The 27160-nt window shown below is 40.9% G+C and overlaps 1 protein-coding gene across 1 annotated transcript in view; it reads right to left on the bottom strand.

Moving 5' to 3' along the window:
* Positions 1-27160, bottom strand: part of LOC145495249 (ADAM 17-like protease) — an 84272-nt gene that overhangs the window by 29021 nt on the left and 28091 nt on the right. The window contains exons 7-8 of the mRNA XM_081474847.1: positions 4449-4582; positions 1223-1309 (exon numbers count right to left, since the gene is read on the bottom strand). Of these exons, the coding sequence (XP_081330973.1) occupies positions 1223-1309; positions 4449-4582 (221 nt within the window). The remainder of the gene's footprint in view (positions 1-1222; positions 1310-4448; positions 4583-27160) is intronic.

Genomic DNA, 27160 nt, shown 5'->3' with positions numbered 1-27160 from the left:
TGTCACGTCGTAGCTGAATGAAATCAGTGGTCCTCGCTGTCCACGGTTACAAATGGCATTGAATTGATTTTGCTAACATTAGCAAACTATTAACTATACGGATAACAATAAAGAGATGTGATAACCAGGTTATAGTAGGTCCGAAATGGGAATAATTTTGTACGAGAACATGTCACTTTTTTGTATCAAATTAAATATACAGGGTACGAATCCCAAGTGACTGCATGAATAATACCAGAGGAAGCACCAGCTGCATTTAAGCAAAATACGGCACAATCTTTATTAAGGTATAAAATGTACAACATGTTGCCAACTTCATTGTATTACTGCACCTCTTCTTTGGTATTTCACTTGACTGTTTGCATTTTGTTAGTTTTGTTCAACAAGCCTGATGCTCAGGAGCACTGTCTGTGTTGTCCAAATTGCAACAATAATGGAAAATAAACGGCAAAGAATCTCACGTTTATTTCAACGGATGGAACATTTAATTTGGTTTGGTTACCTAAATCGATTAGGAAAGTACAATAGTGTTTATTCAATCACATTTTAACCCATCTGAATAGAAAACCCATTGTGTACCTCCCTCCCCTTTGGAAATTTATCTCTTTCAGAGTGCCCTATCCCTCGGAATTTCCGTGACCTTCTGTGGGGTGGGTATGGATATTTTCTGGAACCACACATTTTTATTTTGAAGTAAATGTCTTCTTCAAATGCCCTTCTACATCAGTAGACACCGCCAAATTGTTTTAATGGCCAACTTAAATGTGCCTGGCTCAACTGGGAACTTTAAAGCTAATAATTCCTAGGGGGAAGTTGAGAGGGGTAAGAGACTAATACCTATGCTTTATAGACTGAGATACCAAACCCGTAGGAGACATGGGCACTTAAAGGAGGCTCTCTGTATCAAATTGCATAACACCATATTCAGCAAGCATTTATCACAGGATCCTCAACCAAAGTAGTGTGGTTGAGGATCACATGGCCAACAACATGACCAAAGAAGATGTTGCAATAACGTACAAATCAAGCAGTTTGCTTGTTTTAAAAATGCATGTATAGTGCCAGCTTAACACTTGCTTCCACTACATGAGCTTTTCACCTCAGCTGCTTGTAAACAGTACTGCAACACTTCTTCCTCTATGACTCAAGGTACATGTTAAAGGGTTGGAACTATATTTTAATAAAGAGCTCTACATGTATGTCAAACTGGTCATTCACTTACTTCCTCAATTTCAAATCCATATCCTTTATATTCATTTGACCATTCAGTGTTTTGAAAAATGCCATCCACTCTGTCTATCACACCAATCTATGGAAAAAAGAAAAATCATCAGGTATTACAAGTTTAGAGAAACTGCTGGGCACAATTTAACTGTTGAAATTCAATTTTGATATTAGCCACAATTTACTACAGTTGAACCCCTATTAAGCGGCCACCCTCGCGGAAATGGGAGGTGGCCACTTAATAGGGGTTTGTCCGGAATTAGTTGAAACATCAATTTATTCAATTAGAAACATGCCTAAAGGCTTGGGACTACTATTGTACATGATAAAGACTACGTATCACTGTTTTCCTGAGGCACTTGTCACAAAAATACTATTATCCTTTAAAAAAAATCATGCACTCAACACTGAAGTTATATTAATAACCATTGGGTTCACTGCTTAGTGAACATGGATTAACATCAAAACAATCATAGTAAACATGTGTTTGAATGTTATAATCAGTGATCACTTCCAATGTTGGACTCTTAATTGTCATCACTTTTTCCAAAACAAAGCCAAACTACATGTATTAAAGTTTGGGTGACCGTTTAAGAGTGTGTCCATGAGAAAACCAGGAAGAACCAGGCAGGAGGTGATACAGCTCAAATCACTAATTTTGCTCAAGCTTGGCACAAATGTTGGGTTTGGCGAGTAAATGATCATGGCAAAAAATTAGGTCAAAATATTTTACTCCCTTCAAGTTAGGGGGACCCCCTCCTAAAATGGCCGTTTGTCACTAATTTGCACGTATTTAATTAGCTGTCTTTGATTTAGTATTTCTACAACAAGAAAGGCCATGTGAAAATGAAATCCACTGGATCATGTTCTACTATTAACAGTCTCAAAGCACAGATATTCATTTGAACTAGACAATTTGATTTCTCTCCATGGCTCCATCTTAAGTAAGGTCAGGAGGGAGGGGGCATCTCTTAGCAAAACATTGGTTGAGTCATCACTGCCAGTGTGACGTCACTTTTTCACTTGGATGAAATTCGAAATGGCGGCCAATGGGTGAAGTTGAAGAGGTTGATAAAAATGCAGAATTTCGCTCGGAATTTCTGCCCCATTTGCTTAGGTGCGTAAATATTGTGGTTTATATTATATTGAGGAATCTTTATTTGGTACTTTCTGTGAGCCAAAGTATTCAACAGGAAGATAAATTGAGTGAGAACTTTCTGTTTTGAACCAAATTTGTCGAGCAAAACTGTTAGCTGATTGACCTTTTGAGGGTCACTGCATGGCGAAGCAGAGCCCTTTTGATACAAGAATAGGAGGTTCGATAGAGGGTATACTTGGCTTCGTGTATGTGGAATTTCCGTTCTTCGGTGCTTGTGGTTCATCACATCAATCCCTTTAAAGTGCAAAGAGTGGCCATGTTGAAAAAACAGCCAAGTACTTTCCATGTTTCAGATAGCCAGATTAGGTAAGTTTTCACCTTTGTCGTACAAAAGTTTACATCTAAAAATATTTGATGCATTAAATGGTACATATTCATAATTGAAACTATAGGCTGATGTGGACCTGTGAAGAGCAGGAGATGAATATAAAAGCAGAATAAATAAAAAGAGCTTATAGGCTTAAAACTTGTTTAAATTAACAAATATAATAAACAAGAATAAATATTTGATTGTCTTTACGGCATTTCAGCACTCTAACATGTTTCTTAGCAGTCACTGTCACTTATATTTTGAGTGCTGTGCAGCAATATTTATTTGGTGACATTTAGTGGAGGGTTGTTTTTTTACTTGGAATATGATAGGAACTCAAAGGGATGAAAAGACTACAATGCAATCTTGAAAATCTTGGAGGCAATTGCAGCATCACTCAAGATGTGGCATTGTTCAGGAATAAGCCAAGTTGTCAGGTTGTGATAAAAGATAAATCATAAGGCAAAATTGATGTCACCATAAATGTAAATATTTTACACCAAAATGTAAGTGGCAAAAAGAAAAAGAAAAACAGCTTACTCAGGCAAACTATAATTTAACTTTATTGTAAATTTGAAAACCACAACACTGAACACCGCAATTACAGTGAACAGCAAAAAGTCAACACTTGCAACTAGACAGGAAAAAGCCAACAAATAAAGCTGCTGTATGATTAAAACCAACAAATTTCACCATACAGCGGACACAATTACAACACAAAAGGCAAACGAAGTTGAAACACAAAGAATTGAATTCAAATGCCTGATAACTACCAACAAGGGTGCTTCAAAACAAACAAAAAGCGACCACATCACAGGGAAATTTTGGTGGAAATCAAGAAATACACAGCATCCCAACACTCAAACGGATTGATGAGAGGAACAGCTGGTTCAATTGACATAGAAAGACAAGCGGATTAAACGTATATTATCAATGCATAAAACCCCCTATTAACAAGACTATTGGTAAGACATTTAAGAGAGAAAACGCGAATGTTTTATGTTGACTTCTCTCGTCCCGTTTTCAAGATGGCGGTCCCGCCACTTACCCGCAACAAAATTCAACAAGAAAGCACAACTAGGTGCTCACAAAACTAAAACAGATAATGCACACAGACAAAAAGCAACAACAAATTGTACAAACCTACACTTAGATAGTGAACAAAAGCGATATTAGACCTGTTTTTTTTGTCTTTCTTAGCCTCTGTTGTCCTTCTTCAATGGCGTAATCTGAATAGGCTACTCGAAGCGCTCACTCGTTGCTATGTGACGTCGCACTGGCAGTGATGAGTCGGTCACAAATCAATACCGGAAAACAATAGTCACCCCCTCCCTCCTGAGTAAGGTGCATATTTCATAGTGTTGTGAATAGCCTTTAATTGGTGGCAAATATCTGCTGACCAAAAGGTGGCCAAAGTCGCGTTATAGGGGTTTCATTTACAGCATTTTACTGACAATGATTTCAGGACTTTGATATCTCGCTACTTAATAGGGGGTGGCCACTTATAATAGGTGGCTGCTTAATAGGAGTTTGACTGTACTTTCAAGATGAGAGAAATTTAAATGTAACTTGCAAAACTATTCCACAAGTGCACAATTTGAGAATCATCTTAGTGGAATGACTCATAAAATATCTTCAGTAAGTCTTGCTATAAAATGTACTTCTTAAAAAGGACTGCAAGATGATATCCAAAATGACAAATAATTGCTGACCACTTCTGTAAATGGCTAACAAGTAAAATTTGATAATGCCAACCATATAATTGATAGTTTTCCTTCTAGAGCTCTGCCCCATTTCATTGAAAAATCTGAAGTCAGCCACCAAAGCCAGAGGACACCTTATTTTTGTTGGAAGTGCACGTCTCCTTCTTGAAGATGACATGTCTGGAGCTGAGAAAGAAGTTATAGTTAAAATTAACCACAGTTAAAGAAAGTCTTCTTTCTGCTACTGGTACATATGACAACGAGGTAAAAATAGGGTTTAACCTTAATTGAAAGGCCGTATGCAAGAACGTCCCCTAGATTTTTCGGCCATTTTTGAAAGTGAATTTTGGCATGTGGGCTTTGTTTCACGTAAGAAACATTGCTCTGAAGTTTTTTTTGCTGGGTTGCTTTTCGTTCTCGAGAAATAATGTATGCAAAAAAGGCACATAGGTTGGAAAAAGCGAGTGGTTTATTGCATACGCAATATCTCGAGAACGAAGCGAACTTTAGTGCGAAAACTACGGGACATTGCTTAACATACCTGAACGAAACTGCATGCGAAATTTGGAGCGTTTTCGACGAAGTTCACTTTTGATTAAAATACCTGACGCCCTTTGTCCGCCGAGTCCTTCAAATAAACGAAGCCGGGCCTTTGTTATGATAAACAGCGCCGATCCTTTGTTATAATAGCCAAGCCAAGCCTTTGTCATAAAGCCGAAGTCTCGCCTCGGTTTATCATAACAAAGGATCAGCCCACCGCGACCGCAAGGACTTTGATTTTACTTAGAAACCAGCAAAATGTCAATTTCACGCAACTTATCTAAGCTCAAATTTGTTGATTTCAGATCAAAAGTGCTTAAAATGTTGACTCATGTTAATGCGCGACGGCAAGGATGTTGATGTCTCTTAGAAAGCAGCAAAATGTCAATTTCACGCAGCGTTAAAGCTCAAAAAATGTCAATTTTAGGTCAAAAAAGGTTTAAATGTTGATTTCATGTTAACCCGTGACGGGAAGGATGTTGATTTCACCTAGAAAACAGAAAAATGTTAATTTCATGCAATGTATAAACTCAAAAATGTTGATTTCAGGTCTAAATAGGTAAAAATGTTGATTTCACGTTAACGGGTGACGGCAAGGATGTTGATTTCACTTAGAAAACAGCAAAATGCCAATTTCACGCAACGTATAAGCTAAAAAATGTTGATTTCAGGTCTAAACAGGTAAAAATGCCGATTTCACGTTAACGCGTGATGGCAAGGATGTTGATTTCAATTAGAAAACAGCAAAATGTCAATTTCACGCAACGTATAAGCTCAAAAATCTTGATTTCAGGTCTAAATAGGTAAAAATGCCGATTTCACGTTAACGCGTGACGGCAAGGATGTTGATTTCACTTAGAAACAGCAAAATGTTAATTTCATCCAACGTATAAGCTAAAAATTGTTAATTTCAGGTCTAAATAGGTAAAAATGCTGATTTCATGTTAACGCGTGACGGCAAGGATGTTGATTTCACTTAGAAAACAGAAAAATGTTGATTTAATGCAGTGTACAAGCTCAAAAATGTTGATTTCAGGTCTGAATAGGTAAAAATGTTGATTTCATGTAACGCATGACAGAAAGGATGTTGATTTCACTTAGAAAACAGCAGAATGTTAATTTCACGCAACGTATAAGCTCAAAAATGTTGATTTCAGGTTTAAATAGGTAAAATATGGCGGCCGGAAAATAGTGTTAACATCTGGAACTTACTTTGGTTATCTCGGACAATGATTATCTGCACTGAACAAATAAACATTAAATAAGCACTTTTCCAAATACAGCAACGTCTTAAATGGCTAAAAATCATGAGATAAATACATATTTTTCGACAAACAGGATCATAGCTTTATGTCGCGCACCGCCTAACAGATTAACAAATTAACCCTTCTGCGCAACGTACGGGTCTCCATACATCTGCATGTCCGCTGATCCCAGAAGTTCAAAACACTACAAATCATGCCGATATGAAATAAAATCAATGCAACCTGGATCACAGATCTATGTTACAATCGATCACTACTTGTTGGCCATTATTATCTTTTAATGAAAAAAGCCGAAACAACCTAGTTACCAGTTCGAGAAACGCGAGCAGAACGTAATCGCAATGCATGCCGGGAAGGGTCTTTACACCTCGTGCGCAGGAAAACATGGTGGTCAATACAAGACAAATTTTATCACTCTAAAACCAGTTCTCGCTTTCCAAACTTTGACACTAGCAACGCTTGGCAAATGGGCCACAACTCATGAGAGGGTATTTTTCTTGGGCAAGAACTGCTCTTGGACTATGCTGCCTGGCTCGATCTGACTTTGAACGCCGATAACAGGATTACGGTATATCAGCTGCCTTCGAAGTTTCAGAACACATTTTGATTCTTTAAAACGTGCTGATGACTTACAGGTTTATCGAGGCTTTATGATGCCTCTCAACCACCAGGCAGGCATACAAGGTACTTAAACACAATGCTTAAGATATTAGTTGACAGAGCTCTAATGCGGCACATCTCTTTTTTGTTCGGTGGTATTTCGTTTGCCGCTTGATCAATTCACGTTTTGTGTTCACGTCACAATAACCGATGTAAACAATCTGTTCCCAGATTTCCCCTCTATATACTATTTTCCTTTGACTTTAAGACAGCTAAGATTCAGTGGAATACACTATAAACAGTCTGCCTGTTTGCTGCTGAACAAAATAATGTTTCTTTTGTTTTTTGTTCAACAAAAGATCTCCAAGACATGCCGCTTGGAAAACTGAGTTTTTTTCATACGTTATTTCTCTAGCACAAAGAGCGCCCCAGCCAAAACAATTTCAGAGCAATGTTTCTCAGGTAAAACGAAGCCTACATGCCAAAATTCAGCTATTTTTGAGCACTTTCAAAATGGCCAAAAAGTCTAGGGGACGTTCTTGCACGCGGCCTTTCAATTATAAGTGGAAAATTGTGGAAAATAATGAATGTAGGTTAATATTTTATATTGTCATATGGCTGTGTCTCACAAGGACTGGGAACTACCGAATTCACAGATTTGACTGGCTGAAATCGATATTGAAAGCGGTCTAGATTTTCCCATTTAGACCGGCATCTAGACTGGTTACATTTTGCGGTGAAAAAGTTGCAAACTAAAATGCAAAATCATTGACTATTTTCTTCTAACAATATTTATTCACGGAAGTGCCAAAAAGCCTGATGAGGAAAAAAAGAAAAGAGGCGACCAAACTCTGGCAGAATTAAGTTCGGCTCATCACTGTTCACAACCAAAATGTCAGCTAGTACAAACCAGTTACATTGAACAAATTAAATTGTTCTTGTCCTCTAGTGCCATATAATAAACATCTTATTAACCGAGCTTAGTTGGTCTGTATGCAAGTGTGGGCCAGATTTGGACACACTATTTGGCGTAGAAGTTTTCGTAGAGTTCTACGCATATATGCCTATGGCTCACCCCTAGCCTTCTTATTTCACCAGCCTTTTGCGGCACGTTCTTGGCCTATTTTTAATTTTCCTTGTTTTTTCCAAATGCGCGTTTGCATTCCCTTAGCAACCAATGTATTGTTATTGCCAATTTATTCCACAATGTACAAAATGACACATCCAAACAGGTTCTCGACAACTTTCTCACTTTCTTGTATGATTTTTTCCTCATAATGCTGCCGCATAATGTGCTGCTATTTTTTGGACGATTTAATCCCATTTTGAGGTTTATCTCATCCATCCTTTGAAATTTACAGTTCAATTTATTTATACTTTTTTGGTTATTTTACTTTTCCTAATATATATTTAGTTAAACCTTAAATTTTTCTTCCCTTATCCTTCCTACTATAATATATCCTTACCACTATTGTGTCTACATTTTTCTTTTAAATTACTTCTTTACACTAATCTACTTTTTATTAAAATTTTATACCCTTCTACGCCTCTACGTTTCTACGCCTGTAGGTGTCTACATTTCTACGCCTCTACACCTCTACTGTTGTACTCTAAACTATGTGCTTGTAATTTTGTATGCTATGTCTTCTAACCTTATTATTATTTTTTTTTTGGTTCTTTACTCTGAGTTTTGGTCACTTTTTTTCTTTCCACGCGTATTTATGTACCAATAGCGAAACCCTTGCCCTGTAATTTTCATTAAACATCTGTAGCAATATACTGTTTTCGGATCTGTGTTTTTTTGATATGTAAGCTACTTGGTTCGCAGGCTGTTACTTACAACATCTTTTTGGCCTTATCGTATATATCGTGAGGTCAAACTCCTTGTCCTTCCATTTTCTCTACGTTTTGAAATCATGTATCTTTCCCAAAAATTTCAATGTTTTCAAATCATAATCTTCCGATCACCTATTACCCATTCCGGCTCTGTATTACACCATTATTGTTCCTGAACTCCCATAACCTCGATTGCTAGCAAAATTTTAAAAGTCGCTAGGGTAGTTTTTAGCCAAAAGGCCCTTATGCATGGTTCACCACTTTTTCTCAGAGCATTCGCTTTTTAAAAGTTTACTTTTAAAATAGACGGAAACTTGTAACGTATTTAGCTTTATAATTTCCCAATGATTGTATTAGAAGGGGATAAAGTCTCACCTTCCAAGTCTTGCTATAACAATCTTGTTACGCAAATCGGTACCTTTTGCTTGATATTTTCGAATACATTAGTTCTTAATCTTAAAGAGATTTTGTTATTGCAGGTGGCTATTGCTGATTCCACACAATATAAAATGGAAAGGGAGAGAGCATTATAGAAATTTTCTTCTAGTATATCAATTGTTAAAAAATTTCATCTTTCCACCTATACTCCTCCTCTTGTTTCAAACCCCGTTTACACACATTTGAAATTGCAACTTACGTATCACGCGCATGTTAGAGCAATTCATCGTTGCTAGCACTCAAAAACGAAATTAATGCCGTAAACGAGGAAGAGCTGTTGTACAGTGAAGACGAGCTGGAGAGTGGCCAATGACCGCCAACCTGCAAACGTCCCTCAGAAACGTACAGCCCTAAAGTCACCAGCAAAAGAACAAGATATGACAACAGCACCATAGCCTTGAAGAAGAAAATCAAAAAATCTGAAGATTCTATCCAGAAGCTAAAGGTGCACACTGAGAAGAAAACAAGTCCAAAATCATTATGATACAACATTCGAGCAAACATTGTGCAGGACGAAGACTTCAAGCAGGACATAAACCACATCAGAAAGGATGCCGAACAAAAGCTGGTTGGTGCATTCACACGTTTCCATTACAGGAAAATAGAACGCAACAAGAACAAACTAAGAAAAACAGAGCAGAAAATGAACCTGGCCAAGGCAAGGAAAACTGACAATGAGAAACTTATCAAAAACCGGCCACTTCTGGCCAGAGACAATAAGCCTAAGGCACGTAGTGAGAATGTAAGTACATTAGCCAACACGCTGATGCAGAGGATCGAGAAATTTGATGCACTTATGAGAAAGTTTGAAGAAAACCAAAATAAAAAAGATAAATCTTATCCCTGTTTTGTTTCTGACGAAATGGCAAAGGGCAGGGAAACACAAAAGTGCAAGGTTAAAAACAAGAAACATCATGACAGAAGAAAAATAACGAAGAGAGATAAAGACAAAAAATCCGCAATCAGCAACCAGAAATACATTAAAAATCTCTCAGATTACAAAATGTCAACTAACCAGATAAATCTAATATCGAAGGGTTTAAAATTCATTCCTACACCAACCATGGGAGAAACTCGCATTAAGTGACAACTCCTACAAGACTTCAAACAATTTGAAAGACGAATGCGCCTAAAATACATTTTTCATGGCCAAGAAAAAGAGCCACATCCCTTCTACGTTAAATCACCCTGGGAACCACCAGCACAACCATCAGTCGCTCTAGAAAATTACCTAGAGGGAGTCAAAACAGAGCGCGCAGAAATTAAATTATCAAAGCCAAAACACAACCTGCCACACAAAGAACATAAAGCTATCAGAGAGCTTAAAACAAATTCTGAAATAAACATTAAAAAGGCAGACAAGGGATCAACAACAGTCATAATGAACAAAAAAGATAAGATTGAAGAGTGCCAGGTACAACTAGACGATAAAAATAAGTACCTGCCCCTAGAAACATCTATGGTTAGAGAAACATTCAACAAAGTTCAAGACCTCATCAACGAGCTCCACCGTCATAACTACGTCGATGATATGACAAAGAAATGGCTATGTCAAATGCCAGACCCACCGCGCATACCAGTGTTTTACCCACTTACAAAGATTCACAAACCTACACCTGTAGGAAGACCTATAATATCAGGTTGTAATGGTCCAACAAAACGAATATCATCATTTGTAGACTACATCCTCCAGCCAATAGCAAAATCACAAAAATCGTATCTCAAGGATACAGAAGACTTCATCAATTTTGTAGAAAAGACAAAAGTCCCACACAACGCAATTATGGTATCACTAGATGTTACCAGCCTGTACACCAACATCCCTCAAGAAGAGGGTATGGAAACTGTATGCAAAGCATACGAAACATTCTATCCAGGAGAAATTCCGATACCAACCAATGCGCCAAGGAAAATGCTTAGACTTATACTTCAAGAGAACTCCTTCCAATTTTGTGGAAGAGGCTACCTTCAGACTCACGGCACTGTGATGGGCACTAAAATGGCAGTTGCTTTTGCCAATATCTTTATGTCAGCAGTTGAAACCGAAATCATCAACAAGAGCAAAACAAAACCACTTGAGTGGAAAAGATACATCGATGATATATTTTCTTTGTGGGATACAACAAAAGAAGAGATTGATCTCTTTATCTTAGAAACCAACAGGCATCATACTACCATTAAATTCACGGCCAATATATCAGAGAAAGATACAAACTTCCTAGACACTACAGTATTTAAAGGCAAAAGATTCTATGAGGAGTCAGTCCTGTTGGGAACTAGTCCCGAGACCCCTCTCGGTCCCGGAATCCGGGACATAGATTGTGTATGTGAGGAGATTGCACATGGCAGAAATACAGTTTCTCTTGCTGTTAATACCTCGTCTGTTCCTTGCCTCTCGTGGCACGCAGCGCTAGACTTGGTGTCAGAAGTGGGATCAACCTTTTTTTTAGAACTGCCCCAGCGAAAACTTCGATCACGAAACCTCTTCTCGCAACGTTACGTTGGATACACAAACTCATGGCGTCGAACCTCAAGCGCCCAGAACTCAACCTAACCGGAAACATTTCCGAAAATTTTAAAAACTTCGAAGTCAGGTTCAATGATTATTGCGTTCAAGCAGACTACCGTAACCTGGACAAAGACCCAGAGACGGAGCCAGCCGAGTATTACAAGAAACCCCAGCTCAAAATCGCCGCACTTCGATCGGCCATGCCAGACGAAGCACTTCAGGTAATACGATACACGATAGAACCTCAGATCGCGACTGTTGACAGAGCCAAACCTTGGATATGGATGGCGAAACTTCGCATCCACTACACGGGATCGACCGGCAGTTCAATTCTGGCCGACAGATTTAAGTTTTGGGGCCATAACCAAACCCTGACCGAATCGGTACAAGCATGGGAAGTAAGAATTAGGCAAGCCGGAAGCCTGTACTCTTACGGAACACTCAGTGACGAAATGTACCACGACAAATTTATATTTGGACTCAACAACGACGCCATGCGAGCCGAGTTGCTAAAAACACATCTCAAGCCTGACAACACACCTAAGAGCATGGCAGATGTGGTGACCGAAGCCAAGGCCCTAGAGTCTGCCTACACCGCAAACAAGCTGATAACCGACTCCTCAAAATCAACCACCGAGGAACGAGTCCACTGGGTGAAACATAAAGAAATGAAACTACGAAGAGAGCCTGGAACATGCCACTGGTGTGGAGACAAACGGGGACCTCACCCATGGAAACAATGCCCAGCACGGGGCAAAACATGCTCGAAATGCGGTATCAATGACCACTTCGCCAATGTCTGCCTGGCAAACGGCCAACCACCACAACGACGGGGAGGCCCATTGCCTCCTTCCACTCGCAACAACTGGAACCCCAGCCAAACACCCAGTAACAGGGGCAGCAGTCGACGTCGGGAAGATGTGCATCACTTGCAATTTAGTGGAGACGAACCAACCGACCACATGGTATATGCGGATTATTATCACGAGCAATGTTACTCTCTAGGAACTCCACAGAGGAAGAGGAAATACTTTGTAAAACTGGCCCTGTCAGCTACTGGCTCACACTTCCAGCAAATTACATTCCAAATTGACACAGCAGCCTCGTGCAACACCCTATCTCATAGTACCCTCACCACTCTAGGCCAAGACATCCACATGTCAAAATCACCTTTTCTCTTACAACCATATGGGAACACTCGCCCACTGAGACCTTTGGGCCAAGTCGAGCTGCTATGCCAAAGGAAAAATCAGTATGTCACCCTAACCTTCCAAATCCTACCAGATGACATCATGGCCAACAAGCCCGCCCTCTTATCAGGGGGCGACAGTGAAAGATTGGGACTTATCAGAATTGAATCAGACACTATCTTCTCTCTATCTCCGTCAGTAACGATCGCCCACTACAACGAAGCACAGGACACCCCGCCCACTGCACAGGAAATGCAAGCACAAGAGCAAGTGGAATGCAACCACATCGAACAACTCCACAACAACAGACCAAGCACCTGTAACCCACTCCCTTCTCCGTCTCAACCGATCAACATCCCTGCTAAACGGCGACTACCCCCCGCAGGTGCGCTTCAAAAAGAACACATTCTAATGGAATATGCTGAGAACTTTGAAGGTCTCGGCTGCCTTGGGCCCCCTGTGCATTTTGAAATCAAACACGATGTAACACCAGTTCAAATGCCTATCCACCGCATCCCAGTGGCAAAACGGGCGGCAGAAAAGAGTGCCCTAGACAAATACGAGAACGCCGGCATCATAACTAAGGTTGATGAACCAACTCCATGGTGCTCAAATGAAGTCATCAGAGAAACTCCCAGAAAAGTCCGACTATGCATCGACCCCAGCCAGACGGTAAATAAAGCCATCCTTCGTCCCATTTACCAAATGCCAACTCTCAACGAGCAGCTTTATAAACTAGCCCATGCAAAATGCTTCTCTCTTGTTGATGTACGCGATGGATTCCTCCACATACCTCTTGACGAAGAGTCCTCGCGCATGACCACAATGCACACCTCTTATGGCCGCTACCGCTGGCAACGCCTTCCCTTCGGGATCTCAAGTGCTCCAGAAGAATTTCAGATGCAACTTATTTCTGCTCTGGAGGGTCTAGAGGGCATAATCTGTATAGCTGACGACATTTTGGTCTTTGGAGAGGGAACAGATTTCACTGAAGCTGAGCGAGATCATGATCGTTGCTTTGTAGCCCTAATGGAACGTTGCCTCCAAAAGAACATTAAACTAAACCCCACAAAACTGCAGTTCAAGTTACCAGAGGTGAAGTTTATGGGCAACATCATCACAGCAAATGGGATGAAAGCTGACCCTGACAAAGTCACTGCGATAACTACTATGCCCAAACCGAGAAACAAGGCAGCCCTCTTACGCTTTCTGGGAATGGCCAACTACCTATCGCCATACTGCTCAAATCTGAGTACCGTCATTAGACCCCTCACTGCCCTAACACAGAAAGATCTCCCATTCTCCTGGACAGAGGTTCAAGAAAGAGCATTCAATGATGCAAAGCAATTGATCGCCACTGCACCAATCCTCCAATACTATGATCTAGCGAAACCTGTGGTACTCCAAGTAGACGCCAGCGAAGAAGGCCTGGGGGGAGCGCTCCTCCAACCAAATGCTGACGGTAAACCCCAACCAGTCGCCTTTACCTCAAACAGCCTGAACAGCACAGAACAGCACTACTCTCAACTCGAAAAGGAACGTCTTGCCATCTGCAACACGTTTGGGAAATTTGATCATTGGCTATTTGGCAAGTCAGACATCACAGTGCACACCGACCACCAACCCCTAGAAACCATCTACAAGAAACCACTTCATAAGTCACCCGCACGTCTTCAGCGAATGCTAATGCGACTTCAGAGATATCAGTTTAGCCTACACTACAAGAAAGGTACAAGCCTTCATATAGCAGACACACTATCCTGCGCTGCTTTACCCACCCCAGTGCATGCAAATGTAACAGGGTTTGAAGTGTTCCGCCTTGAACTTGAACACTCCGTGAATGACCACAACCCCCGTCTCACAGATGTCACAGAAGAACTCCTCAAATCAGAAACCAAAAGGGATCAAACCCTGACTGATCTACAACAAACTATCATCTCTGGCTGGCCCGACGACAAACAACACCTGGCCACCAACCTCCGCCCTTTCTGGACCTTCAGAGAGGAACTAAGCATACACAATGGAATCATTTACAAAGGTCAGCAAGTCCTAGTTCCACAGTCCATGTACTCAACAATGCTTGGGAAAATACATGCGAACCACTTTGGAGCAGAGTCAAACATTCGCATGGCCCGCGAAGTCCTATTCTGGCCAGGCATGAGGAAAGCCATTTCAGACATGTGCGACACCTGCAGTGTCTGTGCCCAGTACAGTAAAACTCTTACAAAAGAACCTATGAAGTCGTTACCAATCCCAACGCAGCCGTGGCAAATTGTGAGCCAAGATATCTTTAGCCATGAGCAGAAGGACTACCTGGTTACTGTCTGCCATTTCTCGGACTGGATAGAAGTCGACGAACTCCAGGACACCCTCTCTGCCACAGTAATAAACAAGACTAAGGCCCACTTTGCGCGGTTTGGCATACCACAGATGTGCCATACTGACAATGGCTCACAATTCGCAAGCAAGGAATATGAGGACTTTGCCACACAATATGGATTCAAACACACTACCTCCTCACCATATCACCCTAGAGGCAATGGGAGAGCCGAAGCTGCCGTCAAAGTGGCCAAAACAGCACTGAAGAAATCCACTGACCTCCAGTCCGCACTGCTAAATTACAGGAACATGCTGCCCCAGGGACTCACATATTCACCTGCACAGCGTATGCTCTGTCAACGTACAAGGACAACACTGCCAACACCAAACCACCTCATCAAGCCTTCACCCGTGAACCTAGCTGTCGTCACTCAAGAGCTCACCTTGAAGCGAGCTGCGAGCAAACGCTACTACGACAGCTCACCAACCAAAGTACATCCCGAGCTTGCTGTTGGCTCAAGCGTTTATGCGAAACCTCCGCCTACACAGAGGGGTCATCCATGGATACAGGGAACTATCCTCTCCCAGGACAGACCCAGATCATACACCATTCAGACACCGAACAGCACCATCCGTAGAAACCGGGTTCATATCACGCCAACAGTTGAACAGTCTCCTCCACCAACACAGACCACCCCTCCGCCACTGATCCAGGAACCACCACTGGACAACGGCAACGTCACCATAACACCACAAGCAGAAGAAACTGTAGTTACATGTAACAATCATCCCCCAGCGCAGACACAACACGCAGAAACAGAGAGACTCTCAAAAAATGGGTCCACGAATCTTGCAACTCTAGCCAGCCAAGACAAACCTACAGAACCCATTCTAGGGAACACAAGAACAAGAACGAGGATCATCAAACCTCCTTCGAGGTTTGAAGACTATGAACTGACCTAGAGGTCTACATTGACTTACAGTTGCTTATTCTCTTAGGCCATTTATAGGGCCCATTGTTGTATTTTGTAAGAGACATTTCCTTTTTTTTATATAAGGGGGGAGATGTTGGGAACTAGTCCCGAGACCTCTCTCGGTCCCGGAATCCGGGACATAGATTGTGTATGTGAGGAGATCGCACATGGCAGAAATACAGTTTCTCTTGCTGTTAATACCTCGTCTGTTCCTTGCCTCTCGTGGCACGCAGCGCTAGACTGTCCTAGACATCCGCACACATTTCAAACCTACTGAAACCTTTCAGTACACGTATTTCTCTTCTTGTCACGCCCCCGGTGTGGCGAAGGGCTTCATCAAAGGGGAAGCCCTCAGACTTCTTAGAACTAACTCTTCAAAAGCGCTTTTTGAAGAAAGCATTAATAATTTCAAGTCGTGATTACGCGACAGAGGCTATCCAAACAACATAGTTGAAAAGACCCTTGCAGAAGTCAAATTCTTAGAGAGAAAATACGCGCTACAGGAAAAACAGAAGGTACGAAAAATCATATTGCCTTTCGTCAGAAAATACAACCCATTAGTGCAAAATCTCAAAACAATTTTAATGAGCAAATGGCATATCACTGAGAAACAACCCCTGCTTCGAGAGATTTTTCGGGAACCACCCATTATCTCTTACATAAGAGGCAGATCTCTAAAAGGTATACTCATTAGAGCAAAACTAATTACATACAACATCACGAAACCCGCAGGAGTCATGTCAGGCCTGTCACAGAAAGAAAAGAAAAAAAAGCAAGCAAACAACCTGTGTGTAACGGTAAACCCTTTAGATATGAGGGCATTACTTGTGCGTTAGCTAATATGGAAAATGGAAAACGGTAACAAACAAGTAAATGCTAAAAAAAATGAACACGTTTAAGCATAAACGTCTTATCTATAAAGATTTTCTGCACGTAACGGCAGCTAAATAAAGCGATAATGTAACTCTGAAATCAAGGGATGAATTTCTACTGTAATGTAATGTATGGTACCACAATAATGAGGTGAACAAGCGTCCCTCAAACTGAATAGAAAATAAAGGATGTTATGGAAATATCGTCTATGGGAAAAAAAAGATTTGATAGAATTTGGAACCAATGTCTGTCTCTGCAATTAATAAGCTTGTTTGAGGGGAGTTTTACAGTGTAAGTAAACTTTTGAGGGAAGGTTCATTCAAACTCTACGTAGAGCCTTACAGGCGTAAAGCAGTACAGCCGTAGAGGCGTAGCGAGGTAAATGCGTAAAAGTGGGTACAACTTTATACATGGAACGTAAATGCTTCGGCTGCAACTACAAGAACAATGGGATAAACGTAGCAGTAATTTCAAAACAAATACATTACCTGTTTCTACGACTCTACGGCTGTACCAAGTAGAACCGTAGAGGTTATACATTACAGATACTTAACAGTAAAATATCATGGAGAATGATATAGCTTGCATCTAATTAAGTACTCGAAAGAAAAATGGGCAATGTAACGCTGCGTTTCGAAAAACAATAAATGAACAGTCGTTGTAATTATACATGTAGCTTAGATAAATAAAATATTATGTTTTCGCTCTATATCTCTAATAAGCAATATAAAGCTATAAGGATATACCACTCAACGACTCTACGACTCTACGGCCTTACATGAGACTTTGAAACTTGCATATATAGTCAATATTAATAAAACTAAAGCGTACAGACATACAACGCTACGAAAACTTCTAAGGACAATTCAGTGTCCAAATTTGCGCCAGGTATATCTTTATGGGAGTATCTTGACCTTGAGCTAATCCAAGAGGCTTATTAATAGTCAAAGTAACGGTTGATTATTCTTGAATTGATCAGCACAAATGAGAAAAATTTAAAATTAAGTTACCATAAATAAGCATAAATTAACACTTCTCATTGAAAATTTGTAAGTTTGCAAAGCAAACTAATAAGAACTTCATAAAACTAATAATATCAGAGTACGCATTGGTCATTGCTTTTACAAGTTTGGTGGCTCCTAAAAGAGCCGTTTTTAGTGTGAAGTACTATTGGGGTTAGAAAATTGGAAATGGTCCTTCAAGTAAACAAAATGCTAGTTCCTGATCGAAAAAGAGGCCTTCAGATATCAATATTTTCGTCAGCTGGACACAATATGATGACATACTAAAAGACGGTAACTGATTAGAAGTTTGTTAAACTTTTCATTGTTAACTCCTTAACTTCATGTAGGGATAGCTGGGGGAGCAAATGTGACCCTCCACAGGAAAACAGGGATAAAGGTGATAGCACACTCACAACATGCTTCCACTTGGAAATGAAAGAATTTGACTTTAGCATGCTTAAAGTGTGTTCAGGAGCACACTTCATTAGTAAACTCTTTAGTTTGGTTGGACACACTAGGAACAATAAGCGTGCACACACTAACAATGCAGTCAAACAAAGAAGCGTGTTAAACTTCGAAAACAAAAGATGGCGTGCCACAACACGCTTTAGTGTGTGAAATAGCACAGCAAGCTTAAAGGGCTATACTTTCAAATACTGTGCTGAAAGAGTTTTGGGCAAAGAGAACATTGGCGAACATTGCGGTTGCTCATCGATCAACACAATTACTTACCGTTTATTTACTGCAATCGCAATTGAAATGAAGTGTGTCGGTCAAGTGTGTGTAAAAAATAACAGTACTGCAATTTCCCGGATTTGATTGCAACTCGTCCTTGTATTTGTTGCTGTGTTGCTGTTTCGACAGAAGGTGAGATTCAGTTGTCATGTTTATCTGTCTTGTGAAGCACAATTCTTGCTGCCGCTACAATTAAAAAGAAAATTATAAACATTGAACAGTAAATCTGACCTCTCATGAGAAAAACCGTTCGCTTGCCATGTGTTATCCGTTCAAGATAGGATGCTGTTCGAACGGTTGCTGCTATCTGTTCACGACAAGGGGAATCCAATCAGATTCAGCTTTTCGTGACGCTTTACATTTGCACAATGTTCAAATCAAAACAAACAATTCCACATACAAAGGTCACGATTTTGTCACAGAATCTTTCTTTGTTGGCGTTATTGCTTGGCAGATGTCAAGATGTTTGTTGTTCTTTTCACGTTTGCTACACAGAAATCAACGAACAAGATGCCAAAACAAAACAACTTGCTTTTACACGCTTTTGGACTCCGGGACGTCAATTCGTGCCATTTCGCAGTCTGCTTCGTTTCCATCTAGCCGAAAAGGAAAAATTGATTGTGAACCCCCAGTATCTATGAATTCAGAACTAACTGAAAAAAGTTACTGTTACAAAACGGATGAAAATAAATTATGAACCAACAAGAAGATCTGTTAGATCTTATAACCGCGCTTTAAAAATGAAACAGTTCGCTTAGCACTACCGTCGGAACGCAGTGCACATTCCAAAGCAGTCATTGATGATTCTTTTCTTACTGTAGACATCACATCACTTGATGAACACAAACTGTATCATTGCACCATCAGTGGTAGCCGTTGACAAATCTCCGATCACGTAATGGTCTTAATCTAGAACTTTCTTCGGGATATGTATGGGCATGAACGATATGAACGACACAATAATAACACTATTAACAGCTTTCTTTCTTAAAAGTCATGATTAAATTTAATTGGTGTTTTCCACGAGTAAAGGGCTAGCAAAGTAGTCACACAAGTCATATAAAAAAACCCTATCCCGACCGATGTATCGATTTTGGTCACTCCAGTGACCACAGATTAAAAACATGACAGAAAATTGGCGTTACTTTTGATTCTCACCAAATTTGTCATATCCCCGAGTCTTATGACACACTAAGTGTGCTGTGTTAGCGTGTTGTGAGTGTGCTATCACCTTTATCCCTGTTTTCCCGTGGAGGGTCACAAATGAACTCCTTGCAGGGTAGGTGAGGAAAATGGCCCTTTGAAAATACTGAGAAACTTCCTCTTTCTCACTCCTTAGAGATTTCTTTGGTGCCTATTGTGTTTTGGTCCTTTGCATATTCTAGGGGTGCTAAGTGCTTTGTGAACTGTATCTATAATTTAAGTCAGCTTTTGAATTTAATGTTTACCGGTATTACGTAGGAATGACAGATACGAGGGTAGGATTTACAAGTTTATTGACAAAAATAGCAGAGACAATAACAACGGGAACAAGTGACACAAGGGTTATTGAGAATATAGCATTTGAACTAAACCAGTGCTTGACTTGAGAACTTGTGTATAGCTCAGAATAAACCAACTGAATCAACTGAATTTGCTGAACAAATGGTTGCCAATTTATTACAGATTTGAGGAAACTGCAGGAATAACTCTAAACCAAATAAGACTAGGGAGTGTATTTGTTGCCCACGAATACAGAATTTACCTAAGGGAACTACAATCGTGGACAAAAGTCCTTGGGACACTTATGTAATGTAACAAATTATCTGTGTTTTAGAACTGAAGTTTGGAAAAAAACGCTGCTATATCCTTTAAAAACACGCTGCTGTCACCCCTCCCCAGCCAACACAATATCAAAAATCGGGTAAAATTGCAGGTACTAGTTTTCAACATTGTATGAGGGGTGGGGGGGGGGGGGGGGAGGTTAGGCAGGTGAAGTTGTATTTGCATCTGGTGTGTGCCCAAAAGCACCAAAAGTGCAAATTTGTCCCAAGACTTTTGTCCATGATTGTAGGAGGTAACTTCTCCTACACAGCAGGATTTAGCTAAGAGAAGTGTGTGGGAATGAGTCACCAACACATTCCAAAATAAGGTGTGTAAGGAAACCAAACTAACATAGCAAAATAACCCAAATAGTAAGAAGAATAATAGATCGTTTTCACATGATGTCATCAAATTCCAAAATCCAAAACTAAAGAGCCACGAAAATTGTTATCCTCATAAGGCATGAGGGGATCTAAATTTACATCGGTTTACAACTTTTCAGCTCAATAGCATGCTTGTTTTGGAAACCAGCGCCGTTTGAAGTTCAGAGTTATGGCGGTGCGTGACATACTGCTTCGATCGCGTTCGTGCAAAAATACACACTTATCTACTGATTTTTAGCCTTTTTAGGAGTTAAAGTGTTAGGAAAAGTGCTTGTGTAAATGGTTGTTGTTTCAGTTCAGATAATCAGTCGCCTAGATTTCCAAAGTAAGTTCCAGATGCTTGCACTATTTTCTGGCTGCCATGTTGGTGGAGCACAGAGCTCCACCAACATGGCGGCTCCATACTGGGCTCTGTAAATTTGCGCAAAATGTTTGGACGAATATTTGTAGTTTGGGAAAACGCAGAGACCCAAAACTTGGAGAAGTGTCTTCTTTACCTGTTTCCTACAATTATGAAAATTTCTTGACTTATCCTCTGAATAGTTTTCGATTTATTTTTTCGTTGCGTGACAGTGAAAACCATCTATAGCACAACACTCATAAAAATTAGAACTGAAAGTGAACTAAAGTGACTTTGTCAGATTCCCTCCTACTTTTGCTTGCTATGACCTCATGCAAGTAGAAATGCAACAGAACAAATTAATGCTGCCTTACAAGTACACATAACGTTATTAAAGGTAAAGTAAAGTCAGTTATTGATTGTTCCTGGCTGAGGATAAGGGTTTGCATGTTGTTCCTTGTTAAGCCTTGCAGAACAACACAGGGGTGGTCTTTCTGGCTCTGCAACTAGAATTGGTATGGGGTTCTGAGGGGTTCTGAAAGCAATGAAGATATCATCAGAGTTATCCGAAGAGTTGCCAAAACTTTCACTGGGTGGGGCTCTGTTAATCCTTGGGGGACGCCAGCAAACTCTTGTTGGAAACTGTGGTGATAACCTTGGCTTGGGTTTCGGGCAGACTTGCAATTCAGAACGATTGACAGTTCTGCTAAGTTCTTGACCATCGTTGTCCGGTTTGACACTTCTGTGTCGGTCAAACTGCTGCTTTCGCAGTGTAGCTTCTGATCTAAGCTTGTCTCGTGCTGGCTGATGAGCATCATGTAAACAATTCTGGTGAAGGGTAAGCCACTCTCCATCATTACCTGCTGGATCTTCTTGTCCATAAGGAAGAAGGAGATCAACAGGCAGCCAAACAACAGATAGTGTGGGAAATATCCTGTAGAGGAATGTGGTGTTGCATTGTATGCGTAACACAGTTCCTTTGGGTGATCAGGCCACTTCCTCTTCTTCTCAGGTGGTAGGGTGCGTAGAAGGTCATGAAGGATGCGATTGAACTGCACACGCTGTCCATTTCCTTCAGGGTGGTACTGTGAACTTTGGGATTCCTTAATACCATACATCTGGCATGTTTCTTTGACCAATTCAGCCTAAAAACGTCTACCTTGATCAGAATGAATTCTCCTAGGCACACCATACCGCTGGCTCAAGTACGGTGAAGTCCATTGCTAGTACTTCCCGGGGTTTGGATGCAATGGTGCTGGTCACTGGGGTCTTGACAGTTAAGTAGGGTCTTTTGCTACAACACAACGCTCACATTCTGACAGGTACTTTTTCACATCGTTGTGCAATCCAGGCCACCAGTAATGTTCAATTTCCAGCTGCTCTGTCTTTTCCAATCCTTGATGGCCACATTGGTTATGGACACCCTTGAAAAGTTCGGCATGGAGACTAGCAGGAAGGAGCAGCTGTTGGTGCTTGTTACCATGGTTGTCAGCATTACTGCGGTAGAGGACTCCCTTCATCCCTGCAATATGGTGCCATTGGTTCAAGAGCTGTTTCGCTTCACGTGTTTGAGCTTTCATCTCTCTAGCTGAAAGCTTACAACTAATGTTACGGAAGTGTATCAGACACTTTATGGTAGGGTCCACCATTTGCAACCTGGCTAACTGGTTTGTGTCCCACCATGGTAATGGACTGGTACTGGGGAGAGGGCCTATTGTTGGCTGCTCCAGTGCTGACTGGAATAATTGCTCTCGCAGAGACTCAGGTACAGCAGTGGTATTGAGGGAAGATGCCAAGGCTGCTTCTACTTGGCCAATGTCACCCTTCATGCTTCTCCCAGTTAAGGCGGCTGAATTCATCAGCATTCATGTTCTGCTTTCCTGCATGATACTTGATGTTGTAATTGAAATTAGCTAGTTTGGACGCCCATTGCTGCTCAACAGCCTTTAGCTTGCTCTTTGACTGCAGGTAAGTCAGGGGGTTGTTGTCTGTCATCACTACGAAGGTAGAGGATATCAGGTACTCTCAGATCTTTTCTGGCTGGTAGACAAATGCTTGAGGCTGTCAAATGCTTCCTGGCATTCTTGGTTCCAATCGTTCTCAACGGGTTTGTTTCTCTGTCTACCATGCTTGCCACCTTCATACAGCTTTGAGACCAGCTCGTGCAGTGGTTTTGCTCATTGAGCAAAATGCGGGACAAATCTGCGGTAGTACATGTATGAGGCAAAGCCCAGGAAGGATCTCAGACCCTTAAGAGTACTTGGCTTGGGCCAGTTTTTCACCACCTCTGTCTTGTCAGGATCAGTGGCAGGAAGGCTTGGACCAGTTTTTCACTACCTCCGTCTTGTCAGGATCAGTGGCGACGCCATCAGCAGATACCACGTGTCTCAGGTAGCTAACTTTTGGACAGAGGAACTGACACTTCTTAGGCTTGAGCTTTAAGTCCATGCTCACGCAATTTCTTCAATATGATTTCCAACTGCCTGAGGTGCTCTGGGATGTCTTGGCTGAAGACAATGATGTTGTCTAAGTACACGATCAAGATGTGCAACACTTCATCCCTGAAGACAGTCTGCATCAGTCTTTGGGGCTCCCGTTAGACCAAATGGCATCTGGTTGTACTCGAACAGACCAAAGGGTGTACTGAACGCTGTCTTGTGCCTATCAGCCGGGTTGACTTCTAACTGGTTGTACGCAGAGGCCAGATCCATGGTTGAAAAGTACTTAGCTCCTCCTAGTACATCCAGACTCTCGTCACTTCTCGCCTTGGTATTCAGGAGGTGGCAGTCCACGCACATACGCAGGGCACCATTCTTTTGCCAGACTAGCACAATAGGGGAGGCGTAACCTTTTCTGGCTTGGTGCAATTACTCCTTTGTTGAGTAGCTATGGCATGTGCTGCTTGACCTCCATCCGGTGATTCAGCGGGATCCGTCCATGATGCTGGGCTACTGAGATATCATCACTGGTAGGGATACTGTGCTGATAGGTCGTAGTACGGCCTAGATCCTCTCCATCTCTGGCAAATATGTCTGCATAAGAGGTGAAGATTCTTAGTGCCTCTTGCTTCTCAGCTGGAGTTCCAGGAAAGTCTGTTAAGGTGATTCCAGCAGGGAGATCTTGCTCTCTGTGGAGGGTTGCAGGTTGGACAGGCTCTGGTGATGGAAATTCCTGGCTCTCTGCTCCCAGGGGACATGATATGATCATCTTGTTACACTTGTTAAGCTCTAACTGGTTTCCACTGGTCAATGCAACTACACTATGTACTGTACCGAGGCGTCTTCGTGGCTTAAGCCAAACATCTGAGGTCAGATTCACTACTTGGATGTGGAAACACGTCTTGGAGGCATTGACCAGGGTATTGGCAACCTGGATGTTACCTGGTACTGGCACACTGAGTGGTTTGACCATGGCAGTAGGACCACAGGCTGGACCAGTGACAGCTACACTTGCTACTGAGTTTGAGGGAATCATGACGGGGTAGCTTCCAGCTCCCCAACTAAACCAGAGGCACAGGTTTCTGACATCCTGAACTCAATATCAGTCCTTTGTTGAGCAGGGCAACACACTTGTGGATCTGCACTAGAACATTGGTTCCAAGGAGTCCACGTACATCCTTTCTCTGTTGGGAAGTGGCTGGGGTATATTTTAGGACAAGTACCCCGCAGTTCGGTACTTGCACCCTATCAACCTCTAATAAAGAGATCGCTTCAGTGTGCAAGAGGTGGCAATAAGCTATCTCTAGAATGCCTTCTACCCATTTCAATAATAAGATCTGGTACATACCTTTCATATGGGAGTGAGTTTCACTTGTAAATTCATTGTCTTGCAATCAAACGCATTAATAAATAAACATATTTCTTTTCTTTTTTCACCTACTGTCCTGTCTTGCTTTGCCTGTCCAGGCTAGACAATCAACCACTGAGGTGTTTCTATAGATTTCCTGAATTTTCTTCCCCGATGTCTTCCCCATGGGCAGAAATCTTATAACTATATATAATGCTCACATTTAGCTCCTGTATGAGAAAATACACCACTTGCCAACATTAACTTGAAGAATAACAAGCAACCATGTTAAACAAACACAGTGGTTGCTATATTTTTGAAAACAAGAGTGGAATTGCTATAACACCATGTAAGGAACGCATGACTGACAGAAGCAAATCGGCAAATGCTCACAGGAGTTTTGATTCGAGGGTTGTGTATCAATGAAATCAGTGGTAAAAAGTTTGAAATGGTAAGGAAGAAGCATTAAGAAGACTCGACCGATGGTTAAGAGGGCGACAATAACTTAGAAGCAATGATATCGTCCTTTGGGTTGCAAGAAGGTCTGAATCAAAAGTCTTCCTGAATACACATGGAATACATGTCAAACCAAGTGGACAAGTTTAAAATGAACTTCAGATCTCAAGGCCTACGGTATGGAAATATCTCTAGTTCAACCAAAATTAGCATATTAAATTAGCATTCTCTTCTAGAGGAATTGTTTTCAATTGGTGTTATTTATATAAATATTTCAGCCGACTTTTGTGTTCTCAACAGATGGACAACAACATGCATTTGGATAGCACAAATATACTTTTGGAGAATGCTTACTTGTATATGCAAGTCACTATTTTTCATGAACACAATCTTTATGTCATTCTTCTATTTATAATTATTATGTAGAGCTTTCTGAATTCACACTTTCCATTCAGAACCGCTTGTTGTTCATAAGCATAAGCTTACATTTCTTGCCATGAAACAGCACTAAACCTTCATTAAAAAATCTCTTAGCCAGTTCAAGGTTGCCATTCTAGAGCAGCTAAATGTCACTCAGCAGGGAATCTCCATTCTGCCACAAAGCTGTTTCTATTGTCGCACTGAGCTGTGAGGTCAAAGAAAGCTTTGAAAGCTGCCTGTAACCAGTACTCAATCTCCTGGTGAAATTCATGGCTACTAAACCGATTGAGCCTCAATGCCAAGCAAGCTGAAGAAACTTATACCAAAAATGATTTTTAAACACAAACTAAAAGTTTTTTCTTGACCATTTTTAACCTTAGTTAGTAGTAGTATTTTTAATCGTAGTTGTAGTTTTAAACCTTAGTTTTAGTCTCAAGTTTTTAGCTTTTATTACTTCTGTATTTTAGACATTTAATGTACATTTTAGACTTTTATTTTTTAGAGGACAATCCTGAAAACCACCTCTAAGTGATTGGAGGTCTCCTCTTAAAATAGTGTCATTGTCAGAGAAAACTGGGCGGTACCAAAAGATTGAGGTTGGCCGTTTACCTTCGTCTTTTCACAGTACAAAAGCTATCCGAAAAGATTAACAACCATGACATTTGCCAAGGTAGGCGTTCATTTTTGTTTGAGATATCACCACATCATGATTTCGGGCTCTCAAGCAGTCGAGAATGGCCAAAATTTCAGGCAACTTTAGGTGAGCCTAAAAGATACTTCGTACAAATTCCGGAAACTCTTATTTTCGTGCAATAATATTTGTCCCTTTATTAGTTGACTGAGATATATTTGAGGTCTTTCACTTTAATTCGACAGATTTTACGAGGTGCCAAATATCGCCACCGAATCAGTTATGAGAGTGACTCAAATTTTAGCCATTTTCAGCGAGTCGTTTTTCAAAAGTGCAGCAGTTTATTTCCACAGAAAAACAATTTTGCGATAGTCTCTTGCACTGTTATCAATATCCAGTTTAGTTAAAATTGGTATCTACAGGCAAATCGGAGTAATTGGTCTCACAAAGTCCAAAAAAAATCATTTTTCAGAAATATTTCCCGCCAAATATTTAGCAAAGAAAACACCTTATTCCGACTTTCTGCGAGAATTTTTAAGCTGTGACATCATTGTTAACCTAAGTAAACATTTCAAACTCGCCAAATCCTTACCACTGCCTGGGCTAAATTTTCCTGCGAAAATCTATTTTTAACGTCACACTGCATGGAAAAACAAAGTGGA

This window comes from Orbicella franksi, chromosome 8 (assembly GCF_964199315.1).
Source record: "Orbicella franksi chromosome 8, jaOrbFran1.1, whole genome shotgun sequence".
NCBI classification, from domain to species: Eukaryota; Metazoa; Cnidaria; class Anthozoa; order Scleractinia; family Merulinidae; genus Orbicella; species Orbicella franksi.
The sequence above is the reverse complement of the archived record's forward strand: the minus strand, read 5'-3'. Positions and strand labels throughout refer to the sequence as shown.